This window comes from Lutjanus erythropterus, chromosome 23 (assembly GCF_056507025.1).
Source record: "Lutjanus erythropterus isolate fLutEry1 chromosome 23, fLutEry1.hap2, whole genome shotgun sequence".
Classification (NCBI taxonomy): Eukaryota; Metazoa; Chordata; class Actinopteri; order Lutjaniformes; family Lutjanidae; genus Lutjanus; species Lutjanus erythropterus.
Genome location: NC_139339.1, coordinates 25,030,225 through 25,045,199, shown reverse-complemented (window position 1 = coordinate 25,045,199; position 14,975 = coordinate 25,030,225). Strand labels below are relative to the sequence as shown.

Below are 14,975 nucleotides of genomic sequence, written 5' to 3'. Positions count from 1 at the left end.
GAGCTTAATGCTGTTGTTTTCAGTTGAGCTGGACCTCAGTGGGTCAGTGGATTAAAATCAGTATCACACTGGATGGACAGGCTGACCTCTGCGTGGTGTTGTTTCGATGTCTGCCAGATAGCAGGACTGTCATTAGATTCATTAGCTGGATTTTATTCTAACCACCCTACAGCATCCAGCCCGGGTTCATCACTGGTTACACCTGCATCTGAGTTGTTTTTTCCAGGTTGAGACACTCACCTCACCTGACTAAACCACTGTTGTTCGTTCTGCAGGATGGTCTGACTCCTCTTCACTGTGCGGCTCGGAGCGGACATGACACGTCTGTGGAGCTGCTGCTGGAGAGAGGAGCACCCTTACTGGCCAGAACCAAGGTGTGTCACATGACTACACACCTTTTAAGAGTCACTTTTTCAAACTTTGTCATATTAGCTGCCTCAAAGTAGTGAGAGTACAGTGAGTCATAATTCCCTAACATCATGTTGTGTATAGACTGAATCAGAATGTGGGTCTTTTGGCTTTAAAACTATTTGTGGTGCGACAAGAACATTTTAAAGGTACAGTTTGACATTTTGAAAAATAGTACATAATTGTCACGATTTGTATTTTACCCTAATCAGATGAGAATATTGTGGTTTAAAAGCTGTTAACTTTGGATATGCTTCATAAACAATGACAGCATGTGGACTCAAGTCACATCGCTTGGACTCAAGTCAGACCCGAGTCACAGATTTAATTACTTTAGGTATGACTAAAATCAGCAAAGGCTTGCAACTCGACTTGGACCAATGACCCACCAATGACTCGTGATGTCAACTGGACTTGAACCTTTTGACTTATTTGATATCTTCCCCCAGGCCCAAAGATTAAAAAGTGTTATTTAAGAAGTGTGAATCCACAAATCAATAACTAACATTAACACTATTCTTTCTCTCTGGGTCCACTTAATTCCCCTGATCCACTTTGTTTAAATCAGTCTGACAGTATCCAATCAAGTTGCAGGAGAGAAACATGAAGCGCCAGTTGGAAAAAATCATTTTGTTTATGTACAAATGTGGTGTGGTGGTGACCTGATTAAGACTAAGGATTTATTGATCTTGACTTGGGACTTGCAAAACAATGACTTAGTTCATATATAGTAGAAAGGCTACTGCTGGAAGTCTTGATTGATTAGTAGCGTGCTCATTAACAAGATACAACATGTGAATGAAACAGATTCAGAGTTTTTGGACAGTATATTGTTGCACCTTTGACAAAACTAGCATAGCTCTGTCCCTCTTGGTTCCCCTGCTCCTTGGCTATTTGCTAAGCTAGGCTAAAAATGTCCATATACCCACTGTAGCACTATGTTTTATCAATGTTCTCATCTGATTCAGGGTAAGACAGCATTTCAAGTGTTATGTTTCATTTCAACAGTAATAAAATAAAAACAAAACAATTTATAGCTGCACATTTGACGTGCTATTGTCCTGTAAAACTGATATTGCTAATATGTTAGCAAGCAATTGCCTATTAACACATCCAGCAGTCAGAGCAACATTAGCACTGTGTCCACCTGTTAAATGTAAGTCCAAAATTCACTCTCCTTTTAGCTCTGTTTTGGTCTCCACCATCCTGTGAAAAATATCTGTCTCTTTAGCTGCTAACCGCTATACTATGGTAACAAGCTAGTTGCTAACTGGGGGTTTATTGCTCATAAAAAGGGCACACTCCTGAACTGAAATTAAAAAAGACTTGCAAAACTCAATGTTTAGGACTTGGGACTTGAATGCAAAGACGTGGGACTTACTTGTGACTTGTAAATCAATGCCGCCTCTGTCCTGTTCATATACAGTAGTAAGGTTACTGGTGGAACTCTACTGTGAACGAATCACATATTTCAGAAAGTTCAGAAAGAAGCAGTGATGCATTTTCAGTCCACAGCCTCACAGTCATTCATCATTTATTTATCTCCAATGAACTAAATGATCTCTGTTTCACGTTTCAGAACGGGCTGTCTCCTCTTCACATGGCGGCACAAGGCGACCACGTCGAGTGTGTCAAACACCTTCTGCAGCACAAGGCTCCTGTTGATGATGTCACGTTGGACTACCTGACAGCGTTACACGTTGCAGCTCATTGCGGCCACTACAGAGTCACCAAACTGCTGCTTGACAAGAGGGCCAACCCCAACGCCAGGGCACTGGTACGACACAAAGACATTGTGTAACTTAAGTAAATTCAAACAGTTATAAGATACAAGTCAAAAGGAAAATTTAGTCAAGCTTGGTGGGTTTAAATGACTAAGGTGAAGGTTAGGTTAAATATTCTTTAGGTTTATCCTTTACTGTGTGTTTGTGTGCTGCGTTTCCTCAACAGAATGGCTTCACTCCGCTGCACATAGCCTGTAAGAAGAACCGTGTGAAAGTGATGGAGCTGCTGGTCAAATATGGAGCGTCTATCCAGGCCATTACAGAGGTACAACACACACCTGAGTGTAACTGAAATCAGCACCAATGTTACTTCGAACCTACTGGGGAAGTGTTACTTCTTCTGTCAAAAGTGAAATACTAAACAACTGCTGCTGGATGGCTTAGAAAAAGTTTGACAGTATTTCTGCAATAGCTGGCACCTTTTTTTTCTAATTTAAAAACCATGAATTTGCACTTTTGTCCAATTGGCTTTAGGAAAGGTTAATGCTGAAGTAGAAATAGAGGAGAAATCAACTATTGTTCAGCCTGTTTAAAACGACAGCATGAAATAAGCTCATGGCATGATAGTTCTCACGGTAATGAGATAAATGGGATTAATGTGGACAAGCTGGGACATAATGGCTCGGCTAATTATTAACTGTCTAATCTGATCGATATCAAGGCTATTTCCTCCCAGGCTACTTTCATAATAATTAGACAGCTTAGAAGGTTACATTGGACATTAAAGCAGATATAGAATTTACACGATAGTGGTACAAACTTGGAAAATAGTATATGTCAGCCTTTTTTAATGCAAATATATGATTCATTTGTCTTGTGCGTGGGTTTTTTAACTGTGTTGCTAACTACATCATGTATTATTTTGCATATTAATAAGTCTGATGACCTTTCCTTGAGTAACAAATTCATGCTCAACGTGACTAATAATTTGTCCTCTGGTTCCTCTTTTCCTTCTCTTCCTGTGTCCAGTCTGGTTTGACTCCCATTCACGTCGCAGCCTTCATGGGTCACCTGAACATCGTGCTGCTGCTGCTGCAGAACGGAGCTTCACCCGACGTCAGCAATATAGTAAGTGATGGGAAACGAGCCAATCAGAGAGAGGCAAAGTCACAGACAGGATAAAAATGCAGTCTCTTGTAATTTAGTTGTTTTTAAGTGAGACAAAGTGTTCCACTGAGTGGTCAGCCAGATTAAATATGAGCATTTTCCACTTAAATATGTGTATGTTGAGTCTTCTGATCTATATGTTTCTGTGTGTGTTGTGTACAGCGTGGAGAAACAGCGTTGCACATGGCAGCCAGGGCAGGTCAGGTGGAGGTGGTCAGATGTCTGCTGAGGAACGGAGCAATAGTGGACGCCAGGGCGCGGGTGAGACTGCTCTATTCTGTAGTGACACAGCAGGGAACACTTTTTACTGCAGTATTTACTACCATGCAGAACAACACTTTTTTAACTAATATGACTGCATTGCACCAACAAAGATCTAAGGTTTATTGTAAACTAAGTTTAGCAAAACAAGGTTGTGCACTTAAAAACTCATCCAAGTTTACTGATATAAATCTGATATTTAATCAAGACTTTAATCAATATGGAGTTACTTGCTTACACAAAGTAAATATATAAATAAGGCTGCCAGCTTTTCATCTGGCCAGGGACTATGTTAATTCTGGAATATTTATAGTACCGTTTATTAATATGCACTGTTCCTGAGAAATAAATGAATAAAAGAATGAATGAATAAATAAATCTGAGTGCCGTCCTAGTAAATGGGGAAAAAACACTAACTTACAGCTGCTCTCTATTCCTTAACATTGCATTGCTAGCTAGCTAAAACGTTAACAAAACATCTCAATGTTTGCCAGCTAGCTCAAAAGATAACAAAATGTTACATCATATGTTATTAAAAACTTGCTAACTAGCTAAAGAAAATTACACTGTTGGCTACCTAGCTAAAAAGTTAACAAATGTTACATTCTTTTCTAGTGAGCTTACAAGGTAGTTAGCTTAGTTAGCCTAATCATGATGACTCAGAGAAGTTCTAATTTGTCCTCCTTTGAGAGAAAACTTCTTAGCTAAATTAATGGAGCAATATGGCTGAATAATAGAAGATTTAAAAGGGATACTTTGAAAGTTTGGTGCAACAGAACTTAAACTATTATTTAATTGGGTTAGTGCAACCCAGCCTAATGTTCTTGGTTCTTCCTCTGTGTCGTCCTCAGGAGGACCAGACTCCCCTCCACATTGCGTCCCGTCTGGGAAAAACAGAGATCGTGCAGCTGCTGCTGCAGCACATGGCCCATCCTGATGCTGCAACCACCAACGGCTACACCCCCCTCCACATCTCGGCCAGGGAGGGACAGGTGGAGACAGCCTCTGTCCTGCTGGAGGCCGGAGCTTCACACTCACTGGCCACCAAGGTGGGTTGAGGAGACATGGTTTGTCTTTGAATGTGACTACTTGCTCCAACTAAAGTTAGAAGGGTGAGAATAGTTAGAACGTAGCAATGTACACAACTCCAAATCTTGACTGATAGATCTGGTGAACAGTCATAGTCGGCATTATAAACAATAACATCAGCAAGGGTGAGAATAGTCACACGGTAGCTATTTTGCTGTTTACACCCAGCCCCCTTGTGGTGGATAAGTGGGTTAGACAGAACTGTCCCCAAGGAAACCAGGTTTCAAGTCCTGATACGAGAATCTATGGTTGAGTTCACTCATTATATTCAATTTTTTATTTTTCATTTTTTTTCAGTTGTCGGTCATTGGTTGGTTAGGTTTAGGAGAGAGATTTTCATTGTCCTTTTTTGCCTTGTGTTCCAAGAACAGTTGTAACTAGCTAGCTGATTTAGATCAATTGTTCACCAATTGGCTAGCTCATCTGGATTGGTCATTAGCTAGCTAGTTATATTTGATAGTAAATATTAGCAAAACTCTAGCTAACTATCAAGCTAAGCTACATAAATTGTTAGCTAGCTAGTTGGCTCAAGTTTTGTTAATGCTGGCTTACTTATTTGACTACATAAAAAGCTTTTATAGGTCCTCCAGCGACATTGATTCAGTTGTTGAGGGTCTATGGGATAAAATAACTTAAGGAACAGACTTTGACAGTCCAAGGTGCAAATAGCATTGTTGGCTATGGATACTTGGGTGCTTGTCTCTGCTATACTAGGCTATATACACTAAATGGAAATGTAATGTAAATGGTTACACTGGCTATTCCACCCTGGGTACAAATAGTAAATAGCAAAACAAAAAATGAATGTCTATTTGCACAGAGGTGAGAATATTAATTTACTTTATGTCATTTTTCTGTTGCAGTTTGGTCAAGGTTAGGCAACAAAACTACTTGGTTTGGTTCATCTCTGCCTTGTGGGTGTAAATAACCACATTAGCTATTTACACCCCAGATGCAAATAGCATTGTTGGCTGCTGATACCTTGATGCTTTATACACATGGTGTAAATATTCACAATAGCTATTTCACCCCAGCTACCAATAGGTTCATATTGTTAGCAACTGACAGCTGGGTGCACATAACATTTGGCTAAAAAAAGAAGTGAAAAAGTAAAACTGAGGAGTTTTTCGAACATATGAGGAAATAGCCACTCCTGAGTGCAGTTAGCTTTAGCTGAGAATGTTATCCCACCATGCACTTTCCAAGAATAGGGAACTACTTGCCATCAGAAGTCAACATCTGCTAAAAATGTCATTTCTTTTGTGCCACCCAAATTGACATGACATCATGGCAAATATTGTAAAGGAAGAATCAGGTTATTATATACTGTAGCTGATAGAAGTAGGAACAACATTTTTTTGTTGTGTCATACAAAAACAATTTCTGCAAAAAAAAAAAAAAAGCTCAATCTGCACAAGATTGCACAAATGCACAAATCCAATGAAGGATCAGGATTAGCAGGATGAACAGATGTGCAATAACAAACGCACTGATGAAAGAATGGACTGTAAGTGCAGCTATGATGTGAGTGACAGTCCCATGGTGGTGTTGGATAAAGAGGTTACAGTCGAACTGTACATGCAGGTCTCTGTCTGTTTGACCCACTTCTGCTGAATGATTGATGAGGCTGTAAAGCTGCTGCTCTCCCCTGAATAGTGCATGAAGCCTGAACGCAGTCAAGTGATTTATCATCATCACTGTGTTTACCCGAGGACGCTGCTCTGTCACAATCTGCTCTCTGACCAGTTGAGGACACATTAGTCCTCCTGTTCATTTATACATCAGTAAAGGTGAGACAGATGCAGTGTGTTCGTCAGGGTTCAGTATTTCTCTTCTCTCCTCTCTCCTCTCTCTCACTCTTGATGCCTCAGTTTCTCTCTGGGGAGTGAGGGGTGTGGCTGTCGCTACGGAAACCAAATCAGGGAAAGTTGTTGTCATGCGAGTGCATCCATCCTAGCATGTTCATAATGGTCCTCATTGTTGATTTGCTGAAATCGCTGTTTTGTTTTGTTTTTTTCCACATCTAAGTCTAAGGTAACCCTCTCCCTTCTCCTCCACCCATCTCCTCTCCGTCTTTTTTTTTTCTTTTTGGTCCAATCACCTCTTTCATCAGATATAATCCAGGCAGGGTTTGACAAACAAAGGATCGTTCCCTCCGTGGGCAGGGCTGGGTCATAAACACGGTGGTCATGTGGTTTCTGTCAGCTCCAGTCTGCAGTGTAAAATGGTTAAAGTGCTCCCTCTGCTGTCTGTAAAGTGAAAGTTAAAGGACTCTGTTTAATGTTTTTGGTTTAAGGTTACATAGAATTGCATCAGCGTGTCAGCAGGATGGGACCTCCCATGATGTATACAGAGATAATACATATGAATGTAAATGTTAAAAGACAAATGTCAGTAGTTCAATGTTTTTGTGGAAAAGATACTTTATTATTTGTAAGAGAAGATAATCAAACTGCATTTTTTGCCTTATATTAGTCTTAAAACATATTCACATTGTTCAGTGTGGGCTGAAAACAGATAGACTTTACTTGCTTGTGCCTTGCAGTAATGAAATTATGCAAATATTTATTTAGAGAGAGATCAGAGGAACTATGGAAGCATATTGCTGCCACACCAAAAAAAAAGAAAAAGGACTGGTATCATGTTATAACATGAAAAGTTTATGTTATAATAAGATGTTTTTCATATTACAGAAAGATTTCTTCAAGATATTATGAGATATTTTTACATTATAACAGATGTTTTTATCTTATAACATTTCATTTTCATGCTATGACAATACATTTTCAGGTTTTATCATGTTATAATAAATATTTTCATATTATAACACACTTTCTTACCCTTCAGATATTTTTATGTTATAATAGCTATGTTAGAACAAGATATTAACATTTTATGACAAGATATTTTCATATTATAGCATTTTCTTTATATATATAATTATATATAAATATTTTCATGCTATAACAAGAAATCTTTACATTATAACAAGATATTTTTATGTTGTAGCAAGATTTTTTTTCATTAAAACAAATATTTTCATGCTATAATAAGATATTTTCACATCATAACAGATATTCATGTGATATAACGTTGTTATTACAACAAACAAATGTACCATGTTATAATAAGAAACTTTTTTGGCTTGGTGGCAATATGCTGCCATAGCAACCACCAAAAGACAAAAGGCTGAAATTTATGAGGTCTTACTCTGATCATGTCAACCTGAGTTAACCTGTGCGTAGATCTCCTGTATTCACAACACATTTTTTTAATCGCTCTTCTCTGGTTGTTTCTGTCCACAGAAAGGTTTTACTCCCCTGCATGTGGCCGCCAAGTACGGAAGCCTCGATGTAGCCAAACTTCTGCTGCAGCGTCGTGCTCCACCTGATTCTGCTGGGAAGGTATTCAGCAAAATACACATCGTTATGGGTTTTACCAAGGCTGTACCAAGTCAAAAACACTCCAAATCCACCCCACCACTGTAATTTAATTCTACAAATAATATTAGTGTAGCCTAATCTTTATCTGTAACTGTGCAGAAACTCTGGGTTTACACAATGCTGATTTAGGATTCAAATGTCAGCATGAATGAAACTTCAAAGCTTCAAACTATCTGGAACAGCCTTAGATTTGTGTATGATTAGATGTGTTAAATGTTAAATATTGTAAAAGGGGGATCACTTCCACTGTAAATATTTTAGTGAACCCTTTTCCTGCATGTATAGTTTTTAAATCTAAGTGTTGTGTTGCTATTTTTCTGTATTGAGGTGACTGCAAGAGCATCGGTAAGCCTAGTTTGAATCAAATCAGTCATTCCTTCATTTGGATTAACTGTAATTTATTCCATAAAACATAAAAGAGATAACAGAAACCTTTTTACATCAAGATTCCTTTTCTTTCTTTGAATATGTTCGTCTTTGCACAATAATAAGGAGCCGCCCAATGACTCTTCCAACCTTTGCTGTCTAATTTAACTCGAAGACTGGGCTGCACCAACAAAGATTAATGTGATCTAAGATTCGTTCTTATCAGAGTTTACCAAAACTAGGTTTAGAATAAATAAATCCAGATTTAAATTAAGTAAGTAGCATTTAAAATTAAGCAATGAAAAACTAATATCTGTTTAGTAAATCCAACTTTGTTGATGTAAACAGGAATTACACAGTATTTATACTTCCAATATTAAAATAAAAATATAAATATATATGTTAAAAATAAACGTAAGCTCTGTCAATACCTAGTTTGCTAGCTAGCATTAAACTTAACAAAACATTATATAGTTTGCTTGCTAACTAAAAAAGTTAACAGGACATTATATTGTTGGTTAAGTAGCTAAAATTATTTACAAAACATTACATTGTTTGCCAGCTAGATAAAAAGTCAACAAAACAAGAATAAATTGTTTGTTAGCTAGCTGAAAAAAGTTAACAAAACCTGTATTGTTTGCTAGCTATCTAAAAAAGTTAGCAAAATGTAAATTTGTACACCAGCTAGTGAAAAACAAAACATGACATTGTTTGCTAGCCAGCTAAAAGCAATTATTTTACAAATTATTTTTGCACAATCCATCTCAAAAAGGCAGCCAGTTTAAATTGAAGTTAAAAGTTTTGCTAAGAGTGAATCCGAACTCAGGTTTAAAGAGGTTTTCTATTCTAACTTTAGGCCAGTTTATAAGTTTTGTGCAACATGATTTAAAGTCAAACTATGATTTAATCAGGTTTAAAAGTTAATGCTTGTTGGTGCAACCCAGCTTAATTATTCTAAACATGCTGTCTTATCCCCTTTAACACTTCCCGTAAACTCTGTGTGTGTGTGTGTGTGTGTGTGTTTGATGCTGCACTAACTGCTCTTTAATCCATGTGTGCTCACCGTCCATCCCTTCCAGAATGGCCTCACCCCGCTCCATGTTGCATCACATTATGATAACCAGAAGGTGGCGCTCCTGCTTTTGGACAAAGGAGCGTCCCCCCACACCATGGCCAAGGTGAGTCCACAGTGCAGAGCTGTCCGCACTGTGTTGGTGGAGATAATGGCAGGGCTGAGTGGAAAAATGAGAGATTCGTTACAAAATTAGTGAAATACACTGAATCATTCAATCAAGTAAGATGGGAAATTCTCCATGTGGGTGGGTTGCCATATTTTATAGAAAAAAATGTTTCATATTCCTTAGTTAGTATCTTTTCCAGAGCTATACAACTCTTCACCTATGAAACATTCAGACATTTCACAGTGACTTATTCCGGGGTAAAAAAATGGCTGTATGTCAGCCAACAAGTGAACAACAACAGTTAACATTCAGTGGTGACGTCAGTGTCTCTCCCCTGTCCCCATGAATCAGAACGGCTACACTCCTCTCCACATCGCCGCTAAGAAGAACCAGATGGAAATCGCCACAGTGCTGCTGCAGTACGGCGCCGAGACCAACATTCTGACCAAGCAGGGCGTCACTCCGCTCCATCTGGCCTCCCAGGAGGGCCACGCAGACATGGCCGCCCTGCTCATCGACAAGGGAGCCCAGATCAACGTCCAAACTAAGGTACGGTATTTGAGTGATTTTCAGAGAGTAATTTTTAGGAACATTGTATTATTTATATCACTAGTAAGACATAGAATTAGAAGCTATAAACATAACATGTCAACCTTGCTACTGTTAATTAAAACTGCAGTACTTCTGAATACTATTGAATCACTTGCAAAATCAGAGAATTAGTAAAGTAACTGACATTATATACTTATATTTATATAGTATCCAAATATATTTTATGTAAGAATCAATCAAAGAATGGAATTTTATGAGTTAAACCTGATTTAAAAGTAAGTACAATTAAGAATCTCAGTGTAGTAAATCTGAGTTTAATGATGTAATCAAAAAGTTTAGTTTATTCAATGCTAAGTAGTTCCTATATTGCTTAAGACCTAGAAAGGTTTGCCAGCTAGCTAAAGAGTTAACAAAACTTTATACTGATTCTCAGCAAGCTGCAAAAGTTACCAAAATGTCCCATTGTTTGCTAGCTAGCTAAAAAGTTTCCAAAACATTACATTATGTGCTAACTAGCAAAAAGGATAACAAAATTATTGCACTGTTTTCTAACTAGCTAAAAAAGTTAATAAAGCATTAATTGTATGCTAACTAGCTAAAAATAATGAAGGGAGCCCAGATCAACATCCAAACTAAGTTAGTGGGTTAGATTTGAGTGTGTTTTTTGAGAGTATATTAATTTATAGGAATACTGCATTGATTATACAACTAGTAAGACATAGTATTAGAAGCTATGAATCATTTCAACCTTGCTACTTTTAATTAAAGACGCAATATTTCTGAATGCTATCGAAATTCCTTGGAAAATCAGACAATCAAAGTAACTGACATTACATACTGTTCTAGCTATCATCTGACTCCAAATACCTTTGATATCAGAATCAATCAAATAATGAAATCTTAACCAAAGCTGCTGCTTTTACAGCAAAATCTATCTTCTTTACGATGTCAAATTAGCCACATTAGCTTATTTGACAGGAAAGGACAGACAGAATGTGGTCTGGATTTGGCTGTTGTGATATATTCACTGTTCTGTGTGTGTTCCTCATGCAGAGCGGCCTGACTGCTCTCCATCTGGCAGCTCAGGAGGATAAAGTGGCTGTTGCTGAGATCCTGGCCAAAAACGGAGCCAACCTCGACCAGCAGACCAAAGTATGTACATCCTGTTCTGCTGATATCATCATCTTCAGTAACAGTATTTTTATAATGTTTCTCCTTCAGTACAAATTTTTTGTCTTATTCCTGATTGGAGAATTCTAACAGATTTGTTGCTGTTTTGCAGTTGGGATACACCCCGCTGATTGTAGCATGTCACTATGGTAACGCCAAGATGGTCAACTTCCTGCTTCAGAATGGAGCCAGTGTCAACGCCAAGACAAAGGTACTAAAACTAAAGCAGATATTTGTATGTCTCAGATAATCATTATTATCTGAACCTTACCATTTGTAACATTCATTTTTTAATATCTGTGCAATTGTTTGTATGTATCTGAGTGTCTATTTGCACATGGCAGCTATTTACACCTAGTCCTCCTGTTTAGCTGTAGTCCCTGTAGAGAGGAGGCAGATTCTGCAAAAACAACACAGGACTCTCTCCTGGGAGAAATTAGGAATCAGTGTTGACTTTTAAATTTAGACTCAGTAGACTTTTTTTTTCAATTTTAGTTGCATTTTTTGTTAGGGTAGACGACAAAACTACTTGGTTAGGTTATGTTTGAAAAGAAAAAGTCATGATTTGTCTCTACCATATGGGTGTAAATAGCCAGTGTGGCTATGTTGTGCAAATACCTGGGTACACCTGGGTTCTTGTCGTTGCTATGCCAGGCTATATACATACCACACTGGCTATTCCAGCCCAGGTGCAAATACCTACATTGGCTATTGCACCCAGGATGCAAATAGTCATGCTTAGTATTCCACGCTGTGTGCAAATAGCTACATTGACTATTCCACTGTCGGTGCAAATAGCATAGTTGGCTACAGACACCTGGGTGTGTGCCTCTGCCATGCTAAGCTATGCACTGTACACCTATTGCTATTGCATTGCAGGTGCAAATAGTATTGTTGTGTACAGATACCTGGTTCCCTGGCTTTGCCATACTAGGCTGCATACACCCACCTGTAAATAGCCACACTGGCTATTCCACCACAGATGCAAATAGCATCGTTGGCTACTGTCACTTGGGTGCTTGTCTCTGCCATGCTAGACCTGGGTGTAAATAGCAACATTGGCTATTCCACCATGGGTACAAATAGCATTGTTGAGTACGGACACCTGGTTGCTTGTTTTTGCCATACTAGGCTATATACACCAAATAGCAAATAGCATTGATTGATTGATCGCTAATAGCACCTGCCTTATTGTATTTCACCATTAATGTTAAATTATATGAGTATATTATTGTTTTGCAGACTATGACAAAAAAAATAGTGTTTAGTTTCTTATTATAATCAGAAAGTTCTCTCATCAAAAGATCTTTTAAACCGTATAACTAGATATTTTTTTTTATTATTATTATATACCTAATTATTCTGTTTTGATAGGAAAGTTGTCTTTCTAATAACAGAATTCTATCATGTTATCAAGAAATGTTCTCATTATTACACAATACTAACGTATCTTGTTAAAATAAAACCCTAATTATAATTTTCCACTTATTTTAGACTTTGGTGCAAACTGTGGAAAAAAGGCTTATAAAATCTTCTTGTCATTATGAAATAAATCTTTTCTCCTGTGTTCTTTCCCTCACAGAATGGATACACTCCCCTTCACCAGGCAGCCCAGCAAGGAAACACACACGTCATCAACGTACTGCTGCAGCATGGTGCCAAGCCCAACGCCATCACTGTGGTACGTAAACACACACACGCACACACACACACACACACACACACACACACACACACACACACACACACACACACACACACACACACACACACACACAGATAGACATGCATCTCATGCACTGTACTTTCTTGTCCAGAACGGTAACACTGCTCTGGGGATCGCTCGGAGGCTGGGCTACATCTCTGTGGTGGACACGCTGAGGGTCGTCACAGAGGAGATCATCACCACGACAACGGTACGTCACACACCTACAACATTTAAATAACATCACATTAGGATGTCCTATTAGAATCTGGAAAAAAACAGGAGGAGAATAAATAAATGACAATATAATTAACCAAATCCATTCAGGGCCCCGTGAGCTCTGCTGCAGGATGAAGGTCATGTAAAAATCAATTTTAAAGCAACACCATATAAGTGAAGGGCAAAATAAGACATTTGCAAACTTACAATTCAACAGTATAATTCATAAGCAACTCCGAAATCCTGCTCTTAAATGCCTCACTTGCTCTGGTATCACCAGTAGCTTACAGTGGTTAACGTTGGAAAATTTCACAAAAGTACAAAATCGAAAAAAATTAACAAAACAATAAATTAATCCACTGTAACTCACCAGCAGACCTGTTTGTTGCTTCCTGTTTCTTGACGCATTTCACTCAGACTCAGGCAGGTCTTCTTATGATGTCTTTAAGAGTATATTCTGCACTATTTTCTTAAAAAAAAAACACTGTCTAGACTCATATTACATAATCCCTTTCAATCATCATTTATGACCCATGATAGAAGTGTGTGGTGGTGGCTGCACTCTGCCTGTATTTCTTTATTTTTTCTCACTGTTTTGCTGTGCTCAGGATGTTTCACCAACTCAAAACATTGATATGTGACGTCCTGTTGCGTTTGCAAACAGCTCAGACAAACCCTGCTGACTCTTTGTCTCCATGTGCCATCATCCTGCTGTCCACTGTTCCTAAAACCAGGCTAAAGTGAAGAGTGAACATTTATAGATGTTTTGTTTCTATGTAAAACGTATCAGGGCCTGGCAGAAGAATAAAATTGAAATGAAATGAACTCCCAGTATTAGCATCTGACGTTAGAAAAAACATATGAATAAGCTTGTTGAACATAGAGAATAAAGTCAAAATATTGTAAAGTTGAAATTTATTAGAAGTTGAAATATCATTTTGACTTCACAAAACAAATCTTCCTCACTTTATTTTTCCCAAATGCTTTGCACTAATACTTGAATGAGAATAAGTGTCTTCTAATCATAGTTTCAGCAATATTTAAATGACTATATCTAACGTGAAGTAGATCCTAACTACACACTGAAGTTGAAGCAGTTGTCATACACATTATAGGTGTCTAAAACTTAAAAATTTCTACTAAATTCATCCCAAGAAAATTTTATATTAATGATTCAGTGGAGGCAGTAGTATATTTTACATTTATAAGTAAATTACAAGTATAAGCTTGAAATTTCTTCCCTTTATCCTGATTTGCTGTTTCTAATATTTCAGTAAGGTTGGACACCTTATTTTTTATCAATAGGGGGACATATTATAAACACCTCTCAGTATAATGCAATATATAATTAAAAACCAGCACAAAATACAGCCTCCAAACTAACCACAGAGTGGTATCAACACCTTTCTACAACTGTCGGAACAAAAACAGAACATCATAACCTTCATGAAGGGAGTATTTGTTGTATTACACTACACTGGTTTCAGACAGGTGTACCTAATAAACAGGAGACTGAGTGTGGTGTGAGCTGAGTTTAACGGGATGTGTTTCCTTCCATGCTGCCAGACGGTGACAGAGAAACACAAGCTGAACGTGCCAGAGACCATGACTGAAGTGCTGGATGTCTCTGATGAAGAGGGTGAGTCATGTTGCACACTAACACCTGTCAACATCAACGCACAGTATGGGA

The 14,975-nt window shown here is 38.0% G+C and overlaps 1 protein-coding gene across 1 annotated transcript in view; it reads left to right on the top strand.

Annotated features, from left to right (window-relative positions):
* The window catches only part of ank2b (ankyrin 2b, neuronal), a 136,867-nt gene that overhangs the window by 71,414 nt on the left and 50,478 nt on the right, over positions 1-14,975 (top strand). Inside the window, exons 10-23 of the mRNA XM_084711872.1 lie at positions 276-374; positions 1,988-2,185; positions 2,359-2,457; positions 3,162-3,260; positions 3,462-3,560; positions 4,412-4,609; positions 7,955-8,053; positions 9,538-9,636; positions 9,991-10,188; positions 11,245-11,343; positions 11,474-11,572; positions 12,944-13,042; positions 13,179-13,277; positions 14,852-14,924. Of these exons, the coding sequence (XP_084567998.1) occupies positions 276-374; positions 1,988-2,185; positions 2,359-2,457; positions 3,162-3,260; positions 3,462-3,560; positions 4,412-4,609; positions 7,955-8,053; positions 9,538-9,636; positions 9,991-10,188; positions 11,245-11,343; positions 11,474-11,572; positions 12,944-13,042; positions 13,179-13,277; positions 14,852-14,924 (1,657 nt within the window). The remainder of the gene's footprint in view (positions 1-275; positions 375-1,987; positions 2,186-2,358; positions 2,458-3,161; positions 3,261-3,461; positions 3,561-4,411; positions 4,610-7,954; positions 8,054-9,537; positions 9,637-9,990; positions 10,189-11,244; positions 11,344-11,473; positions 11,573-12,943; positions 13,043-13,178; positions 13,278-14,851; positions 14,925-14,975) is intronic.